The 21816-nt window shown below is 46.0% G+C and overlaps 1 protein-coding gene across 1 annotated transcript in view; it reads left to right on the top strand.

Annotated features, from left to right (window-relative positions):
• Positions 1–12600, top strand: part of LOC141126622 (uncharacterized) — a 57066-nt gene extending 44466 nt beyond the window's left edge. The window contains exons 3-4 of the mRNA XM_073612539.1: positions 2632–2646; positions 8698–12600. Of these exons, the coding sequence (XP_073468640.1) occupies positions 2632–2646; positions 8698–9588 (906 nt within the window). The 3' untranslated portion in view covers positions 9589–12600. The remainder of the gene's footprint in view (positions 1–2631; positions 2647–8697) is intronic.
• Positions 12601–21816: the final 9216 nt, after the last annotated feature.

The following is a 21816-nucleotide window of genomic DNA, read 5'->3' as shown; positions in this document are numbered from 1 at the left end:
AGAGGATCAGAGGAAGAAGAAGATGGAGGAAGAAACCGAAGGAAGATAGAAGATGGAAAGAAGAAGACTTTAAATAAAGGAATTGTCAAAAACTGTCTCTTGTCATTTTTAACACTTTTTTGTGAAATGGGTACCCCCTTACCATTTCACACGGGGGGGGGCCGGGATCTGGGGGTTCCCTTGTTAAAGGGGGCTTCCAGATTCCGATAAGCCCCCCACCCGCAGACCCCACAACCACCGGCCAGGGTTGTGGGGATGAGGCCCTTGTCCCCATCAACATCTCCTCCACACTCCTCTCCTGTACATACCGCCCACTGTCATATCCTCCACACTCCTCTCCTGTATATACCACTCAATGTCATACCCTCCACACTCCTCTCCTGTACATACCGCTCACTGTCATATCCTCCACACTCCTCTCCTGTACATACCGCTCACTGTCATACCCCCCACACTCCTCTCCTGTACATACCACCCACTGTCATATCCTCCACACTCCTCTCCTGTACATAGTGCTCACTGTCATATCCTCCACACTCCTCTCCTGTACATACCGCCCACTGTCATACCCTCCACACTCCTCTCCTGTACATACCACCCACTGTCATACCCTCCACACTCCTCTCCTGTACATACTGCCCACTGTCATATCCTCCACACTCCTCTCCTGTACATACCGCCCACTGTCATATCCTCCACACTCCTCTCCTGTACATACCGCCCACTGTCATAACCTCCACACTCCTCTCCTGTACATACCGCCCACTGTCATATCCTCCACACTCCTCTCCTGTACATACTGCTCACTGTCATACCCTCCACACTCCTCTCCTGTACATACCGCCCACTGTCATACCCTCCACACTCCTCTCCTGTACATACCGCCCACTGTCATATCCTCCACACTCCTCTCCTGTACATACCGCCCACTGTCATACCCTCCACACTCCTCTCCTGTACATACCGCCCACTGTCATATCCTCCACACTCCTCTCCTGTACATACCGCCCACTGTCATATCCTCCACACTCCTCTCCTGTACATACCGCCCACTGTCATATTCTCCACACTCCTCTCCTGTACATACCACCTACTGTCATATCCTCCACACTCCTCTCCTGTACATAGTGCTCACTGTCATATCCTCCACACTCCTCTCCTGTACATACCGCCCACTGTCATACCCTCCACACTCCTCTCCTGTACATACCGCCCAAATGTCATACCCTCCACACTCCTCTCCTGTACATACCGCCCACTGTCATATCCTCCACACTCCTCTCCTGTACATATCGCCCACTGTCATACCCTCCACACTCCTCTCCTGTACATACCGCCAACTGTCATACCCTCCACACTCCTCTCCTGTACATACCGCCCACTGTCATACCCTCCACACTCCTCTCCTGTACATACCACTCACTGTCATACCTTCCCCCCTCTCTACGTCTGAGGAGGAGAGGGTCCAACAAAGAGAAGGAGGTGATCTGAGGAGAAGAGGGTCCAACAAAGAGAATTAGGTGATCTGAGGAGGAGAGGGTCCAACAAAGAGAATGAGGTGATCTGAAGAGGAGAGGGTCCAACAAAGAGAATGAGGTGATCTGAAGAGGAGAGGGTCCAACAAAGAGAATGAGGTGATCTGAGGAGGAGAGGGTCCAACAAAGAAAATGAGGTGATCTGAGGAGGAGAGGGTCCAACAAAGAGAATGAGGTGATCTGAGGAGGAGAGGGTCCAACAAAGAGAATGAGGTGATCTGAGGAGGAGAGGGTCCAACAAAGAGAATGAGGTGATCTGAGGAGGAGAGGGTCCAACAAAGAGAATGAGGTGATCTGAGGAGGAGAGGGTCCAACAAAGAGAATGAGGTGATCTGAGGAGGAGAGGGTCCAACAAAGAGAATGAAGTGATCTGAGGAGGAGAGGGTCCAACAAAGAGAATTAGATGATCTGAGGAGGAGAGGGTCCAACAAAGAGAAGGAGGTGATCTGAGGAGGAGAGGGTCCAACAAAGAGAATTAGGTGATCTGACGAGGAGAGGGTCCCAACAAAGAGAATTAGGTGATCTGACGAGGAGAGGGTCCCAACAAAGAGAATGAGGTGATCTGAGGAGGAGAGGATCCAACAAAGAGAATGAGGTGATCTGAGGAGGAGAGGGTCCCAACAAAGAGAATGAGGTGATCTGAGGAGGAGAGGGTCCAACAAAGAGAATTAGGTGATCTGAGGAGGAGAGGGTCCCAACAAAGAGAAGAAGGCGATCTGAGGAGGAGAGGGTCCAACAAAGAGAATTAGGTGATCTGAGGAGGAGAGGGTCCAACAAAGAGAATTAGGTGATCTGAGGAGGAGAGGGTCCCAACAAAGAGAATTAGGTGTTCTGAGGAGGAGAGGGTCCAACAAAGAGAATGAGGTGATCTGAGGAGGAGAGGGTCCAACAAAGAGAATTAGGTGATCTGAGGAGGAGAGGGTCCCAACAAAGAGAATGAGGTGATCTGAGGAGGAGAGGATCCCAACAAAGAGAATGAGGTGATCTGAGGAGGACCAGGCAACCACCGGCACCGCTGTACATCCTGGTGAAGTGAAGACCACCAGCAGTGCAGTACACTCAGATGATAGGACTGGTACTAGTAGTGGGGTGTCACGTCCACCACAAAGGAGTAGGTCCCATACTGGCCTCCCAGAGGGGCTTTTATGTCCAGCATGGCTTCCCGCTAATTCTGCAGAATCTACAATCCCGCCTTTTACAGCGCATTCCGGCCCTCAGATAGTAATGGAAAATGTTGTGCCAATTAATTTTTGTCCGTTATTTTATTTGTGGAGATTATTGTGGACCAGTGTGATCTTTATGCCAGCCAATTCATTGCCAGCAATCGGAATTCATCCTATGCCCGTCCATTTATGTGTGACCGGTCACCGTGCCGGAATTTAAAGTTGTTTTTTTTTCTGAACTTACACTGATTATGGAGCTGAGAAAAAAAAAAGTCCACTCCTATTGGTCCTCCCACCCCATACATCACATGCCCGCCTATTCTAATATGCCCAGTACACCCCATGACCTGATTATGAGAGTTCCACACTTCAATGATAATTTCCCACGCACACCCGAAACGTGACGTAGGAGCTGCTGTATGTGCCCGGGGGCCGCGATCGCTCCTGACAGAACGAAGATCTGTCAATGTAAAATGACAGATCTCAATTCTGTCAGAGGAGTAAAGAGTGATCGTCTCTTCCTAGTGATTAGGAACAGCGATTGATCTCCTCCTCTAGTCAGTCCCCTCCCCCCACAGTTAGAAACACACACTGAGGGAACGCACTTAACCCCCTGATCGCCCCCCAGTGTTAACCCCTTCCCTGCCAGTGACATTTAAACAGTAATCAGTGGCTATTTATTGCACTGATCGCTGTATAAATGTCGATGGTCTCAAAAATGTGTCAAAAGTGTCCAATCTGTCCACCATAATGTTTCAGTCCTGCTAAAAATCGCAGATCACCGCCATTACTATTAAAAAAAAAAAAAAATAATAAAAATGCCATAAATCTATCCCCTCTTTTATAGACGCTATAACTTTTGCTCAAACCAATCAATATACACTTATTGCAATTTTTTTTTCTCAAAATATGTAGAAGAATACGTATCGGCCTAAACTGATGAGGAAATTTATTTCTTGGATAATTATTATAGCAAAAAGTAAAAAAAAGACCGACGATTTTGGAAAAAAAATTCCAGGTGGGGCGCCAGGATATCTTGCCACACACTTGTCTCTGACAAGACTCGTTACCCGCTACTCTAATACTTACCTGAGCCCCGGGGCTTAGCCACATCAGTGTGTGATTGGTCACACAGAGAGGAAGGGGGAGGAGGGAGGGGCCAGGATCACCAGTGAAGGACCTGAAAAGAGGAGTATCGGGGCTGCTCTGTGTAAAACCACTACACAGAGCAGGTAAGTATCACATGTTTGTTATTTTAAAGGAAAAGAAAATCTGCCTTTGCAGTCACTTTAATTGGCTTGTTCTGCCAGTCGGCTCCCACTCAGATCCCTCCTGACAGGATTGCCAACCCCCCATTTATTTTATTTTATTTAGTTTTTTACATTGAGAAAACATGGAAAATCTACTGAAATATGACAGAAACACCTATTTGAAACGAAGAGGTGGGTAAAGGGATAGAGACAGAAGAAAAGAGGGGGGAGGAGAGATGGGAAAGTAGCGAGAGAGAGAAAGGGGGCTGAGAGAGAGGGGGAGGGGATCGATAAGGGGGTGGGCAAGAAAGAGGGGGGAGAGAGAGAAGGGACACGAGAAAGGGCACTGATAGAGGGGGTGAGAGATGGAGAAAATAGAGGGGGGGGTGAGGGAGGGGATCAATAGAGGGGGGACAAGAGAGAGGGGGGCATGAGAGAGAAGGGACAATAGAGGGGGAGGGGGGAGAGAGATAGAGAGAGAGAAGGGGGGGTGAGAGGGAGGGTGGGCACTGATAAAGGGGGACGAGAGAGAGAGGGGAGTGTGAGAGAGGGAGGGTGGGCATCCATAGAGGGGGGACGAGAGAGAGAGAGGGATGACAGAAAGAGAGGGAGGGGATCGATAGGGGGGGGACAAGAGACGGGGGTGACAGGGGATAAGAGAGAGGGAGGGCATTGATAGGGGGGTCGATAGAGGGGGGACAAGAGGGGGTGAGAGAGGGAGGGCACAGAGAGAGAGAGAGATAGAGGGGGGTGAGAGGGGGTTGGAGAGAAGGGGGGTGAGAGAGAGAGGGAGGGGATCGATAGGGGAGCACAAGATACAGGGGTGAGAGGGGGGATAAGAGAGAGGGAGGGCATTGATAGAGGGGGGATGAGGGGGGTAAGAAAGAGAGGGAGGGCATAGAGAGGGGGCGAGAGAGAGGGTTAGAGAGAAGAGGGGGTGAGAGAGAGGGAGGGCATCGATAGGGGGGGTCGATAGAGGGGAGTGAGAGAGAGAGAGGGCACCGAGAGAGGGGCAGAGAGAGAGAGAGATGGAGAGTGGGAGAGAGTGAGAGAGAGGGAGGGTGAGAGAGAGGGAGGGGGGGTTAGTATGTGGCCCCAGGTTGCTCTCCCCTAGGCACAGGCAGCCAGGATCTAGGATCTGCTGTGTTAAATCTGCCGCCTCCATTGCCCCTCTCACAGCCGTGTGTTCACTGTACCGCGGTCCGATATTCTTTCCTGCAGTTGATTTGCTTTTGGAACAGAAGATCATCCTCCATCCACACATCTCCGGATCATCCCAACCGGGGACACCACACAAAGGGAGGTCAGGGCTGCTGAACCGGTGCAGTGATCCTGGTGGCTGGGCTGCAGAGGAGGGATGGGGCTCGCCATGCATGGCTTTCCCGGTGGGGATGTTCCCTGTTCTGTGGCCGGGCACCGGGCTCGAAGCGGTATCTGCTCTCAGCTGTCACCATTTGGTCTTCAGGTTAGGGGGTGTGCAAGGACCATCATGTCACTGATCTATGGGCACTGATAGGAACCTGCTGAGGAGAGCCCCGTATACAAACACTGCTGTGTGATCGATGCTCTGCAACAAGTAGAGGTGAAATAACAGAGCCTCTCATGGGGCCCCCTACTGGCTCCGGGGCCCTAGGGCAGTGCCAGAATGGTCGGTCTGCCTCTGGGTATTATATTGTGTTTGTGTGCACTAAAATGTTACATGTATGTGAGAAATGTCAGAATTGTCCCAGTTGTGAAGTAGAAGGAGCACACAAGGTAAGTACTGAGGTAAGTTGCTGTAATTTTATAGTGTTTAATAACCTTTTAAGTCATCTTAGGTGCACACCTCATCCTGTGCCGGGGAGCCTAGGTATTTAACTCAAAGAGCAGCCAAATCCCCACAATGCAGATATGGGGGGCTAAAACATGGTGCATCTGATTTCTCCTGTATTGTCCCCAATACAATACAAACATAAACCTGTATATAGTACTGTAGCGCCCCCTGGTACTCTAAAGGCAGGATAACACCTATAGAGGCAGGGAGCGAGTTAGCATTTACCCCAGGGCTATAATGGGGAGTTTTGAAAGAAATTGGATTCCAGTTACTTTTGGTCTTTTCAAAGTTCTGATATTGAACTGAAAAGGGAGTAGAAGGAGAGTCTCAGATTCCACAGCAGATCACTTCTAGACCCCTTGGATCCAGAACAAAGTACAGCTTCACAGTGTCAGATCCTTTTAAGCGACCTGGCAACACTGCAAGAAGGCCTTCAGATTCTGGTGCGTCCTCCAAGCAAGTCACCGGGCCCTTTTGAGAGACCAACCTTCCTCCTGGCTCTCTCAGGCAAGGGTCCTCCCCTGGATCTTCTCACCTTGGCTCGGCTTTCTCCACAACCTCAGGACCACCTCAGCGTACATAGACCTCCCAAATAGGCTTGCCCTCAATACAGCAGAGCCTCAGCCTGAGGCAAGAGAACCAGCAGCTGGGCTGTCCTGAATATATATTCTTCACCAGCATGCACCAGTATCCAAGAACCTCCTACTGGGCTGACTGAAAGAAATATAAATATTCATATCTCAGCCAGTTTGTGAAATCTCATACAATGGCCTGTGGTATCATTGACCCCCTACTAGCGACTGAGAAACGCACAACCCAACTAAGCTTAGGGAAAGCCCCAAATACAAACAATGCAATTAGTCTTAGCTGCCTACAGCCCAACCAAAAACTAAATTTACATAGGAGACTCAGTTTAGGACCAGGTAGCTACAATACATCTAGTGTAGTGGTACCCCCTTAGGAGATGCTGGTGATTGTGGTCCATCTCCCACCCTGCACATCCAGGCACATGAATTTCCAGACACACTTTAGTCAAGAATCAATACTTGTACTTGGTTTGTTTTTTTTTTTTTGTTTTTGTTTTTTTATTGAGGGGACATAACTTGGGGATAGGGTACATATGGGATGCCCACTTGACTGAGGCTGGGTTCACACCATCGCCGGATCCGCCTCACAGCAGGGGTCCAGTGCGTCCTGGTTCACCGTTAACTGTTTCAGGTCTGAATTCAGACCTGCTGCAGAGATATGTGAACCGGCTCCATAAAGAGCCAGTCAAAACCTGCTATTGCAAATTGTATGCGAGGAAGCTGCATCCAATTCGCAATGGTGTGGACCCAGCCTAAAGATAGAAAAATGCAGGGACTATATACACCCCTGGTATATACAACCTCTCCTCTTCACCTCCAGCACATACACTTGATTGCAGACTATCTCACCCGGGACCAGCTAGCATTGTTTAGGCTTGACACTGGCTCGTAGTTACATAGTAGGTGAGGTTGAAAAAAGACACAAGTCCATCAAGTCCAACCTATGTGTGTGATTATATGTCAGTATTACATTACATATCCCTGTATGTTGCGGTCATTCACGTCCTTATCTAATAGTTTCTTGAAACTATCGATGCTCCCCGCTGAGAGCCAGGCCTAAAGCAAATGCCCTTTATAGGCAGAGACCATGGGTCCCTATGTTGTAGCAAAAGATGGCAGTCCTGGGGCTGGCTGTCCTACATGTGGCTACTGCTCCCAGTACCACTTCTTCAGGCCCTGCCAGCCCTCCTGGCTTTCCACTGCCGTGCCACCACAGTCCCCCTGACTGGCTCTGCACCCATCTCAGATTGCTCCATCCCAGTCCTCTCAGGCATGCCTCCCAGTCCTCCTGACTGTCATGGCTGTTCCTCGTTCCTCCTGGAGACTTGCCTGGCAGTGTCCTCTTTGCTCCTGTGCCTCCTGGCCAGGACACCTCCATCTTTTTAGGAAGGTCCCATCCACACCCGAGCCCAGGCCCAAGGTCACAACCCCCCTCCAGACTGGGGAGCTCCCTCAAAGGCCACGACAGCCTAACACTACATCTCCAGCTTCCACCCGAACACAACTGCTCTCCAACTGGGCTGATCCAGAGTATTTGAGGGGGACTGCCTCCTGCTGCCAATCCATGTTGGGGATTAGTCAGGGCCTTCAGAATACTCCAGGCAGCTCCACTTTACCTTCCCTCCCATCTTTCCAGAAGGTTCTAGTACATTCTAGAAATAGGTTGGAGGTCTCAGTGATGCTGCCTGTGAGTCATCCAGCTCTCCCCGAATCTCTGCCCAACCCAGAACAAATTTTCCTACACTCAAACACCAAAAAAAAACCTATCTACAATTCTAGCACTAGAGGGTGCTACACTAGTATTGAGGCACTCGCGGGTCTTGCATAGGAGTTTAAATCAAAATCGAAGCTTTTTTATTGCTTCGATGAAGCTCAATCCATCTTTTCTCAAGACCGATAGTCTGTATTAAATATATTCAGTAATGGAAGTTAAAAAATAAGAAGCAACTTTACTTTAGTCATATTAATATAGTTCTGGCTTTTCATTTTTTATTTTTATCTCTGTACAGGTGAATTGACAGGCGATTGTTGGTCTTCAGAAGCAAAACCGAGTCATATTGGAGACGAGTCATATGGATGTTCTGAGAGGATGAAAGACTTTACTACAGATCATTGGAGGAGTCCTATAGGACACAAGTCATATCCGTGTTCTAAATGTCATAAATGTTTTGAATACTCTTCAACATGGAACCAGTTTGGAGGACAACGGGAGAGAAGCCATCCTTGGAAGTGACAATGGCTTTACAGTAAAGTCAATCCCATACATACCCAAGACACGTCACACAGGAGACCAAGCATTAGACTGTAACAAAGTTTACAATGGAAGCAAATCCTATTGGGCACCAGGAGGTTCACACAGGAGAAAATCCATATCCGTGCTCTGAATGTGACAAATCTTTTAGCCTGAAGTCACGTCTTTTGAGGCACCAGAAGAGTCACGCTGGCGTGAGGCCATTTCGGTGTTCTGAATGTAACAAATGTTTTAGTGTGAAGGCCAATCTTCTCATACACGAGCGGGTCCACACTGGGGAGAAGCCGTTTCAGTGCGGTGAATGTGACAGATCCTTTAGCGTGAAGTCGCAGCTTATAAGACACAAGATGATCCACACCGGAGAGAAACCATTTCAGTGTGGCGAGTGTAACAAAACGTTTCAAAGGAAGGATGTGCTGATCATACACCAGAGGATTCACACGGGACAGAAGCCGTATCAGTGCTCCGAATGCAATAAAGCTTTTACAGAGAAGTCACAGCTTATCTCGCACCAGAAGGTTCACACCGAAGAGAAGCCATATCAGTGTTGTGAGTGTGATAAAGCTTTTGCAAGGAAGGAGCATCTTCTCAAACACCAGAAAAGTCACACTGCAAATAAACCGTATCCATGTTCTGAATGTGACAAAGTTTTTAAACTGAAGAAGAGCCTCATCGCCCACCAGATAGTCCACACCGGAGAGAAGCCTTATGCTTGTTCTGAATGCGATAAAGGTTTCTCAACCAAGTCAGATCTTAACGTGCACCAGAGGTTTCACACGGGAGAGAGGCCGTATCAGTGTTCTGACTGTGACAAAGCTTTTACAGTGAAGTCACACCTTCTCACACACCAGAGAGGTCACACCGGAGAGCAGCCACATCCGTGTTATGAATGTGATAAATCTTTTAGAGCGAAGTCAGAGCTTATCAAACACCAAAGGATTCACAGTCTCACTTTTTGGCTACAAAGCGGAAACTCTGGGAGAAAGTAGAGTATGATTGGGGTTGCAGATTAGCAATTCCGAAAGGGGTTCGGGGGTCATGCCCTAAGCTAATGGGAAAGTAAAACCATATTATCCTTCTTTAAGAAAACTGTGAGAAAACTGGAATGAAATGGACGGATGCATGGAGGTTACCGTTTATGTCCACTAGACACACCTAGAAAGCCTTAATGCACTTTACCTTTTTGAGATACTTTTTGATCAAGTGACCTAATATGGAACTATGGTCTCATCCATTGTTTATGGCTGAATACCTATTATATACTAATTGACCTTCATCCCCCAAGTGTTTCCTTCATTGCCGGATTCTGCCTCAGTACCAGAGACTTGGTAGTAGTCAAGTAGTCTGTTGCCAAGTCTCCGTAGTCTTGTTGGAAGAGATCTTCTCAGGTTCTTATGACAATTGTTGGAAGAGATCTTCTCCAGGTTCTGATGACTATTGCTACATCATTGGAGCTTGAAGGTTGCAGGTTAACCCACCTAAGCCCACATCTATTTTGGTTCCTCCCTCCTTTGTTTTATGTGTTGCTTTTAGACCAATGTTTCTCAACCCGGGGTTCCTCCAGAGGTTGCTTGAGCAATTTCTGCCTCTCAGATAAGTTCCCTCTGACATCATTCATCTTTTTAGCTATCTGTATTCTTTCCACTGGCCACAAGTGTAAGGAGCATTCTTCCTGTTGACCATCGATAATATACTTATACATTTTTTTCCTATTGTTCTCACGTTAGCGCTACACTTTTATTATTTTGTTATTGTGCACAATTTTGGTCATATTGTAGTGTTGGCTGCTATCTTGACGTGTTGGATTGGCGCGGTATTTTACACACCCAATCGATAATATACTAGCCATGTGCAGAATGAAAACCTCTGTTAAGTTACTAATTTTGTTTTGTTGCATTCATAACTAAATTCGCTTCATTTTTTTTTTTTTTCATTTTGTTTCATTTTATTCATTTTCAACTGGATTCTAATTTTTCCAATGGATTCAAAGTATTTGAATTGAAAAATATCCGAATGATTAGAATTCATTGTGAAGAATAGCTGATTGTTCAAATTTCACAAGACGGCTACATTCTTTCTATTTTATTCCATTCTATTCTATTCTTTTTATTTTCTATACTTTTCTATCTTTCTGTTCTATTTTCTATTCTGTTTTACTCTATTCTTTTCTATTGTATTCTGTTCTGTTTTATTCTATTCTTTTCAAAATTTTAATTTCAGAACACCGGTACATTCTATTGTATTATATTTCAAACTTTTACATTTTTTATCTACTCAAAATTTAAAGTTTTGAAATTCGAGTATTGGAAGATAGCTATATTCTATTCTATTCTTTTCTGTTCTAATCTTTTCTATTTTTTTATATTCTATTGTATGTTCTATTCAGTACTTTTATAGTCCATTATTTTCTATTGTATTCTTTTTTTTTCTATTCTATTTCTTTATCTTCTATTCTGTTTTACTTTATTCTTTTCAAAATGTGAGTTTCAGAAGACAGCTATATTCTTTTTTTCTATTCTATTCTATTCTTTTTGAAATTAAAATTTTGAAAGACGGGTATATTCTAACACTGATCCACACAGTCTTTGAAGGAAATCAGTAATATGTTATACATTTTAAATTTGTTTTCGAATTCAATTTAGTTTATGAATTTGATTTGGATAAATAATTTCGGATGAAATTTTGTTATTTCAGATTTTTTTACTATTGGTAATTCAGAAATTTTGTCAGAATTTCGATTTGGAATTATTGGAACTGCACGTGTCTTTAACCCTTTCATGCCTAAGCCTATTTCTGACATTTGTTGCTTACAAGTTAAAATCCATATTTTTTGTTAGAAAAATGCTTGGAGAATTACTTAGAACCCCCAGACATATATATAATATGTATTCTGAATACTGTAATTTTTAAAAAAATCGGCGCCATTGTCAGCCGAGTAGACTGGATTTTACATCAGAGACCTGATCGGAGACAAATCTGGCTTGGTTCGGTCTCCACCTAGGCAGTGGATGCACCAGCTGGTGGCTCGGGTCTCTTGGTGGGACGGGAGGCCCCGGACGAGCGGTGGAAGGCGGGGGGGGATGCCCTCTCGATGTCTCCTCCCGCTCCTTTTAAGATAACAGCCGAACGGCTTTGAGCCGCTCCAGTTGTTATTACAAGAGAGTGGACCGTCGGCTTTAAAAAAACGGGACCGGGGTGATGTCTGCATATCACCCCGGTATAACCCCTTCAAGCCATGAACGTGTACGGTCGGTGCGAAAGGGGATAATGTACCACGAGTTGTAGATGGTCAGTTATTTTTATTGGGGGTTCCCTGATACCGGAAAGTTATTTCAAGGGTTCCTCTGCCATTTAATCCCAGCTGCCCAAAAGTCATCCCATCCTTCCATCGGGTAAAGACTGGATGTCCGTATTTCCTTCCCATCTATTGCTCCGGCTCCAGGGACGGACAATGTTTTGGTGCAAACCACGCCGTGCAACTGTAAAAGATCTGAACTTGGAGACCTTGTCATCACTAACTTGGCAGGTAGAAGTTCAGAAACGTTCAATATTTGCACCATTTTCCTTTCCACAAATGATTTTTATATTGACCGGCAATTAACTTCTCAACTTTCCAGCATTTTACTACTCCAGGAAGTGTTAATTCCCTATCATTGCCCCCCTCCCATCTCTCCTGTGCAGTGCCGCCCCCCACCAATTGCTTCCACACACCCTCAGTAATGGAGCCTCACCCCTCCCTCCCCCGTTGCATGCCCCCGCCACGTATCCCATGCTCCCTTTACTTGTGGGCCCCGAGACTGACATAGCATGGTGCCACTGGATAGAGAGGGGGGGAACAGAGTGGACACGTGTCCATTCTCCTCCCCTTCCTGCTGCTGACCCAGATAGTGACATGTATGACATCACTTCCAGGTCAGCCCCTCAGTCAGGGGCAGCCCGACCATTAAGGGTGCGCGGTCGCCGCCCCCCTATCCATGGCATCCATGCGTCTGGCCTCTTTCAAGACACCGGACACACCCCTTTCAGGACGCATGGATTCCAATAGGGGGGTGTTTTTTTTTTTTGAAGCACCTGATTAGAGTCAGAGGATCTAATAGGCTTCATAATAGGGTGGGCTCCCGGCGCAGAGAATGCAAATGGAGCCCACCCAGGTGTGTTACAATAGGGAATATTCTTTCACTACTGTAACACCGATCCCCCTCCCGGCCAATCAGGAAGCGGGTCTTGAGAACCCGTCTCCCGATTTGGCTGAAAGGACACGGCTGATCTTACTGGACACCTAGGAGGAGGGGAGGAGACGCACGGCCGCCATGATGGAGGAAAGGACACAGGAGCCAATGCCCACTACCTAGACGGGGTAAGTGCCAGACTGACCGGCAGACAGCGGGCGGGGTTGTTCACCGCCGCCCCCCCCACCCAAAAAAAAACACCAACCTCCACTGCCCTCAGTGTACCCGGGAAAGAATGTAATGCAATGTGACCCAGAATGTCTCATTAAAGAGAACCTGTCACCTAAATATCATCACATAGGGGACAAAAAGTCCCCTATGGCTGAAAAAAAAGGTTTGTAAAAAAGAAATTAAAAAAAAAAAAAAATATATATATAGTAAAAAATGTAAGTTAAACCCTCGCACATAAAATCCCCCACATGTACGAACGTAAACGCACGCAGTGGGGTGCCTGCGTGTGAAACCGTTGATTATGGCGCACGTCGGAGTGAGAGCGATAATTCTATCACCAGGCCTCCTCCGTAACACTAAATAAAAAGCCCTCTACAGGTCATCAAAAGTGTCACCTATGGAAGATATAAGGTACTGAAGTTTGTCGCCTATTCACGGGCGTGCAAAATTTAAGGTCTGACATGTTGGGTATCAATTTACTTGGTGCAACCTCGTGTTTTATATTTTACCAAAAAAATTGGGTCATTTTATTATGTTTGTGAACCCTGAAATACTTTTAGTGTATCTTCTTTTTTTTTTTTTTTTACTGAACGTTTTGCATTTCCTAGACCTTCCCAGAAATATTGTGTGACAAAAAAAAAAATTGGACTTACCACTATTTTATTCTCCAGGGTTTCTGCTTATAGAACATATACCATGTTTTTTTTTTTTTTTTTTTTTTTTTTTTTGTAATCTTCAGGCCTAAAATCATTTTTTAAGCATGTGCAAAAAAACTGAAAAAAATCTCTGGCAGTGAAAGCCTTAAAGGAAATTGCTTCGGAGATGATGAAAAATGCTTTAAGAAGTCCTCTTTAACATATTCCAAGCGCTTTATAAAATATATAATATTAGGCATAAAAAGGATAGAAAATCGATCTAACCAGCTGGCTCTTTATCCCACACCACTTACACTGGATATAGAACAATAATTATGTTTTACTATTGATTAAATTACAATATTAAGTGCTTATATGCTAATGTTAGGTTCTTTTTCTTGCTTGTTGGAATAATTTGGCAGAATGTTGTTATTGGAGCAGATTGCTGTACCCCGGATCCTTGAAGGTCGTGTTGTGTGGTGCGGAGAGACAGTTAATCTCCATCTTCTACAATGAGAAATTTGATCGTCGGGGTTGTGATGAAGTATTCCAAAAACAATCTAGAACTTAATTTCTCCAGTAATTAAGGATGATGTGCTGCTTGTGCAAAACATTTTTTTAAAAATTTTTAATGGTGTAAAATAGTTATGTTTGGTAGGTTCTGTATGGCCACTGTCCAAGGTTGGAGTTTGGCCTCCCGTTTTGGCCAAGAGGTCAGGTCCTTGGTATATTTCACCTGTTTCTGAAGATCTCGGAATGCGTTAACTTCTCTGCCGTTTAATATTTTACTTTGTAACTTTTCTCTTCTAAATAAGCTTTCAAACCATTCACCATGAGTAGAGGTTGAAGCTTTCATTATCAGTTGGTGGAGAATTGCGGACCATTCAGAACCTCAGCCTCTTCCCTGTCCTGTAAGTCAGTGGTTCTCAATCTCAGTCCTCAAGTTGGGGGTACATGAAGACTGAGGTTGAGAACCACTGGTGTAAAGCCACTGGCCCTGTAGGACTGGGACTGATGCTCGACAGCTATAGGTAGTGCTTACCGGTCTCTACTTTCCTCCTGATCGGTGGGGCTTGTAGTGGGAAGATCAGCTGACATTGATGCCACAATGTCTCTCGTGGTGCATTTTCTTCTCCATTCTCCTTAACCTTGTTTGTTTTACCTTGGTTGCCAAGAGTGAGGTCCAGCCAATTCCTCATCATTGTGGTTGTCTTGGACAAGCTGTACCCTGACCTATCGCTGGGATTTGGTAAGTGCATCTGGGATGCATCAAGCACTACAGCCACATACTAGACTGACTTTTATCTGACACCAGAATGAGAAGAGTTGCCCCAAGACAAATATGCCAACCTATCTGCTCCTTTCCTGTCAGAAGACCCACAAAAGATGTATTATGACCTCACTCCTAAGGAGGCTAGGTTTTTTTATCCACCCATAACTCTAAGAGATTCTAACCTGCCTGGTGATGACAACAGCTGTCCGAGCACCAATCATATCAGTAACGATGGTTGCAGATGCATGATCTGATCCATATAGTAATTAAATATCTGCAACCTGAGACCTTAATGGGACTGAATCGTGGACATGGCTGTGATGGACTAGTATCTTTGGTCTTCACCAGTTGACCTGCAACAGTGAGTGTGTCATGAAGAACCAAAAACTGTAGGCCAACTGGTGGATTGATACACAGTGAGGAGCTGCTCCCCAATGGAAGAAGCTTGCTTCCACATGTCGTGACGCTTTAATCTTTGGGGAAAGACATGTAAAAAAGCCCTGGAATCAGCCTAAGGGAATCTCAGAATGAGACCTCCCCTGTCCCATAGTGGGGGAGCCACAAGCCTCTTTGTCTCAGAAGGGAAAGATCCATAAAATGCTGGAGTTGTCATATTAGGGCACAATGCCTGTGGCAGGAGGAACGGATGCAGTGTGGGACTCTATACAGGTGTTCTGTTTTTGCACAAAAAGCCAGTACTGCCCATCCCCTTTCTGGTGGGGGAACCTTTAGAATTCAGTGTGGTTTTCAGCCAGGTACTGGTCACCTCCCTCCTGGACTTGGGGAGCATTGTAACCATGATACTGGATGCCCTGGTTGGTGAGGTACGATCCAAAAAGGGTCTGACCAAATGGGTAAAACCTCTGACTCTCAGAGGACATTGTTATAAATATATTGAATATCTTTAACCTTGTTGTTTACCTTGGTTGCTAAGAGTGAGGCCCAGCCAATCTCTCACCATTGTGGTTGCCTTGGACAAGCAGTGACATGACTCGTAGCTGGGATTTGGTAGGTGGTCCCCAAAGTCTGGGATTTATCGAGCACTACAGCCACATACTAGACTAACCTTTGCCCTATATATTACTGCACCGTAGTTAATACCTTCAGGTTCACTGTTTGCTAAGTGGAGGATGGAACTACAATTTTGACAGATCATTACTCCACAACTTGGAAATCAGTTGGACTATTTGATTACCTGTTTGGGTATTAGTTTGAAGGCACACTGGCATGAATGGCAAATGAATGTTGTGGAAAAACCCTGAAATGTCCTGCATGAGAGCCACCGAGAAGGGTAACATATCCTCTCGATCTTAGCCCTGTTAAGGAGTCCCCCCCCGCCTCTCAGAGTATCAACCCATCTCCTGTCTACACAGATCACAGCTACAGCTGAGACACAGAAGGGAAATGAACAGCATTTCCCACACTTGTTGGTCAATGTATGTGTGTGGAGGGGTGGGGGGGCGGCGGACTGGACCCCCAACTCCTCGGGGGCACATGTGTATTGCACACATAGAGGATACACTACTGGGTGTCGCTCTTCCACCACCTCTTCCTATATTTAGATTCTATTTGAACAGATAGCGATGGATTTGGTAAATCCACCCAAGGTTACCAGTACATAGTGGTGATCTTCAACCATGCCGCACTGTACCCTGAAGCTCTACAGAATACCTTGTCCAACAGAATTGCCATATAACTATTCTACATGTTCACTAATACAGGTTTTATCAAATAAATTCTTACTGACCAGGGTACACCAATCATGTTGAGGGTTATGGAAGATGTGTACAAGCTATTCCAGATTAGGTACCTGCTCACACCTGTCTACCATCCACAGATGGAGGGCCTCAATAAATGCTTCAACTCTAAAAACATGTTTAAGCAGGTAGTGCAAAAAAAATAGGAAAAAGGCCTGGATTGCCTAATGCAAGCACTCCTGTTTGTCATACATGAGGTACCTCAGGCCTCCACAGGGTTTTCACCCATTCAGCTGGTCTATGGACAGAGATCCCAGCGGTTGTTTAAACTTGAGAGAGTCCACCTCTCACGAGAGTGTTGTAGAATATGTCTCCCATATCAAGAGCTGACCACAACTGTGATGCCACTGGTCAGGAAACTTATGCAGTATTTCTCGGAGGTACAGCCCAAGGTTTCAGGTGGGGCACTGAGTGGCAGGACTGATCCCCAGAGTGGAAAGCAAGCTCCTAACCAGATGGCAAGGTCCATTTGAAATTGCAGCTAAAGTTAGGGTGAATAACAGGGATCATCAACTAGGCCAGAGGAAAGTCCCATCATGTCTACCACATACATTTTTTTGAAGACCTGGAAACACCAGGAACTGGTACCTCCTCTGGTGAGTGCAAGACTTGAGGATCACGTTGTTGTGAATAGTGTAGAGGTAGTCAGCACTCTGTCAAAAGCCCAAACCGAGTAAACAAAATAATCTTTACAAAGGAACATGGAGAGTTTCTCTGATTTACCAGCACTCACTGATGTGATTGAGTATGACATTATCCCTGAACATGGTATTGTGACAAGTTGGGGTTTTTGTACCTCTTTACTCCACGTCAGAAGTATGTTTCAGGGCTTTTTCTGACCACATTTATTTAAAACAAAGCAAAAGTTCACACATGAATATCTTCCCATGCAGAGGGTTCTCACCATCAATATGCACAAAACATAGTATTCAGCTTTGCGGCTCTTTACTAGCCGCCATGCGGCTCAGGCCTCATCCTCTTGACCATCAAACAGTCTCAGTGCTCATGTGTGCAAAGCACTGTACATCTTATCAGCTTGGCTTCTGATCCTGCAGCTCCCAGCTGCTACATCCTTCACAGGCTCGGGCCTTAGTCTGTCCTGACCTGAACAGTATGGTGCAGACGTGCTGAATGAGGTGATCAAATTTGATGCCTGTCCTTTGGCCTTTCAGGTGGCTCATGTTTTAATGGGTGATGGGCCGGACATTAAGCCCCCTTCAGGAAAACCCCTCTCCATATATATATATATATATATATATATATATATACATCCTGTATTTGGGTGACATTGTCATTTCTATTGGGGACTGGAAATCCCATCTGTCTAAAGTCCAGGCAGTGTTAGACTCCCCGAGGAGGAGGTATTTACAATGAACCCTGAAAGGTGTGCTTTAGGCATGGAGGAAGCAAAGTACCTTGGATACATCGTAAGAAAAGAGAGGGTGAGGACCCAAGTCAACAACTTAGAGGCAATAAAGTCTTGGCTCTGCCCCCTCATCAAAAATCAGGTTAATGCCTTCTATACTCGTGGATAGTCCTGGACTTGCTGGGACAGTCCCACCTTTTAGACCACTATCCTGTGACACCTGCATCTTGGGCTATGTCTGGAGATACCAGCCACGGGGACAGCTGAGTGTCATTGTCCTTGCACTGCACACTATGTATACTATGGCAGGCTGGGATGTTGATCAGCAGGGGGCCCGGCGTTAAGTTGTCCATTAAGGCTTTCAACTATCTCCAAGGCAATTGTAGTTGGTGAGTGGAGTTAGGGGTGTGGCTGCCTCCTGAACTCCTCCCACGGGTGGCTGTTCCAATATGACTGATCCCTCAGCTGAAGACTGGTCAGGAAGACAACCATAAATAGAAGACCGGGATCCCTTCCTTCTCAGCTACTATGAAGTAAGTGACTGTGCACCCTGCTACTACATGATGAGTAGTGTCTCCAATCACCTCCAATCACCTCCACACCAGTCCCAGTGTCTCCAATCACCGCCACACCAGTCCCAGTGTCTCCAATCACCTCCACACCAGTCCCAGTGTCTCCAATCACCGCCACACCAGTCCCAGTGTCTCCAATCACCTCCACACCAGTCCCAGTGTCTCTAATCACCTCCACACCAGTCCCAGTGTCTCCAATCACCTCCACACCAGTCCTAGTGTCTCCAATCACAACTAAACCAGTCCCAGTGTCTCCAATCACCTCCACACCAGTCCCAGTGTCTCCAATCACCTCCACACCAGTCCTAGTGTCTCCAATCACAACTACACCAGTCCCAGTGTCTCCAATCACCTCCACACCAGTCCCAGTGTCTCCAATCACCTCCACACCAGTCCCAGTGTCTCCAATCACCTCCACACCAGTCCCAGTGTCTCCAATCATCACCACACCAGTCCCAGGGTCTCCAATCACCTCCACACCAGTCCCAATGTCTCCAATCACCTCCACACCAGTCCCAGTGTCTCTAATCACCTCCACACCAGTCCCAGTGTCTCTAATCACCTCCACACCAGTCCCAGTGTCTCCAATCATCACCACACCAGTCCCAGTGTCTCCAATCACCTCCACACCAGTCCCAGTGTCTCCAATCATCACCACACCAGTCCCAGTGTCTCCAATCACCTCCACACCAGTCCCAGTGTCTCCAATCATCACCACACCAGTCCCAGGGTCTCCAATCACCTCCACACCAGTCCCAATGTCTCCAATCACCTCCACACCAGTCCCAGTGTCTCTAATCACCTCCACACCAGTCCCAGTGTCTCCAATCATCACCACACCAGTCCCAGTGTCTCTAATCACCGCCACACCAGTCCCAGTGTCTCCAATAACCACCACACCAGTCCCAGTGTCTCCAATCACCTCCACACCAGTCCCAGTGTCTCCAATCATCACCACACCAGTCCCAGTGTCTCCAATCACCTCCACACCAGTCCCAGTGTCTCCAATCATCACCACACCAGTCCCAGTGTCTCCAATCACCTCCACACCAGTCCCAGTGTCTCCAATCACCTCCACACCAGTCCCAGTGTCTCCAATCATCACCACACCAGTCCCAGGGTCTCCAATCACCTCCACACCAGTCCCAATGTCTCCAATCACCTCCACACCAGTCCCAGTGTCTCTAATCACCTCCACACCAGTCCCAGTGTCTCCAATCATCACCACACCAGTCCCAGTGTCTCCAATCACCTCCACACCAGTCCCAGTGTCTCCAATCATCACCACACCAGTCCCAGTGTCTCCAATCACCTCCACACCAGTCCCAGTGTCTCCAATCATCACCACACCAGTCCCAGTGTCTCCAATCACCTCCACACCAGTCCCAGTGTCTCCAATCATCACCACACCAGTCCCAGTGAGCTCTATTCACAGAATGAACTCACATGAGATATTTACGTGTCAGGACACATTTTGCCTAAATATCACATGACTTCTGAAACTGATGATTTACTAGCCTGCTTTGTTGTATTTACTGAGAAAAGCTTGGTATATACCGCATGAATGAATCAATCGCGATGCCCGCCACCTCCGCCAACCTGGAAAAAAATACTTTTAGACGTTGGGAACCTTGGGCGCAAGCGGACTTTTTATTTCTTTTTTTGGGTTGGGGGTGGTGGCGGGCATTGTGAATAATGATAGATCTACACCAGGCGGATTTTTTTTATAATTTTTAAATAAAGGACAGTCAAAAACTGTCTAATGTCTTTTTTTTACACTACACTTTTTTTTTTTGTGAATGAGAGGAGGTACTATGTACCCCTACTCATTCACATGGCGGGAGGGCGGGATCTGGGGTCCCCCTTGTTAAAGGGGGCTTCCATATTCCGATAAGCACCCTCCTCACAGACCTCCACAACCACCGGCCAGGGTTGTGGGGAAGAGGCCCTTGTCCCCATCAACATGGGGATAATTTGCTTGGGGGGAGAGTCCCCTCTGCCCCAAAGCACCCCCGTGTTGAGGGCATATTGCCTGGTATGGAGGAGGGGGCCACGCGCTCATCCCCTTCCCTTCCTTACCTGCCGGGCTTCAGGCTCTGATAAGGGTCTTATATGGATTTTTTTTTGGGGGGGGCGGACACCATTTTTCTTAAAATTGGATTTTGGGACCTTCTGTGTGGCAAGGATGTGAAAAAGTCTCACACATGAAGTATCGCCATACTTCAGATTTACCAAAACCACGTAGTGTGAGGGGCGGCCTGATTGCATACAAATTGAAACTCTAAGGTTTGACCTCATATTATATGGATTTGGTAAATATGAAGACAAAAACCTGCAGAAAATCTAATAGTGTGTATGGGGGGCTTTAGGAGGAGTAGCAGAATTCGTTTTGTGGTGTAATTGTAAGTATACCTGTGCTGTGTGTGAGAAATAACTTGTTAAAAATTTTAACTTTGTGAAAAAAAAAATATATATTTTTTTTTAAATTGATCGATCCTGATGTACTGACTACCTATGTAATTTCTTGGGGCCCTAAAATGCCAGGACAGTACAAATATCCACCGAATTACCCCTTTCTGAAAAGTAGACAGTCCGAGGCATTTAACCACTTCAGCCCCAGAAGATTTGCTTTAACTGACAATTGCGCAGTCGTGCGACACTGTACCCAAACAAAATTGACGTCCTTTTTTTTTCTCACAAATAGAGCTTTCTTTTGGTGGTATTTGATCGCCTCTGCGGTTTTTATTTTTTGCGCTATAAGTCAAAAAAAAGAGCGACAATTTTGAAAAAAAACCCACAATATTTTGTACTTTTTGCTATAATAAATATCCCCTAATTTAAAAAAAAAAATTTCTTCCTCAATTCAGGCCGAAACGTATTCTTCTACATATTTTTGGTAATAAAAATCGCAATAATCGTATATTGATTGGTTTGCGCAAAAGTTATAGTGTCTACAAAATAGGGGATAGTTTTATGGCATTTTTACTATTATTATTATTATTTTTTTTATTAGTAATGGCAGCGATCAGCGATTTTTATCGAGACTGTGACATTATGGCGGACACATTTTTGAGACCATTGACAATTATACAGCGATCAGTGCTATTAAAAATGCAATGATTACTGTATAAATGTCACTGGTAGGGAAGGGGTTAACACTAGGGGGCGATCAATGGGTTAAGTGTGTTCCCTGACTGTGTGTTCTACCTGTGGA

The sequence above is a fragment of the Aquarana catesbeiana genome, linkage group LG02 (assembly GCF_042186555.1).
Source record: "Aquarana catesbeiana isolate 2022-GZ linkage group LG02, ASM4218655v1, whole genome shotgun sequence".
Lineage (NCBI taxonomy): Eukaryota > Metazoa > Chordata > Amphibia > Anura > Ranidae > Aquarana > Aquarana catesbeiana.
The sequence above is the reverse complement of the archived record's forward strand: the minus strand, read 5'-3'. Positions and strand labels throughout refer to the sequence as shown.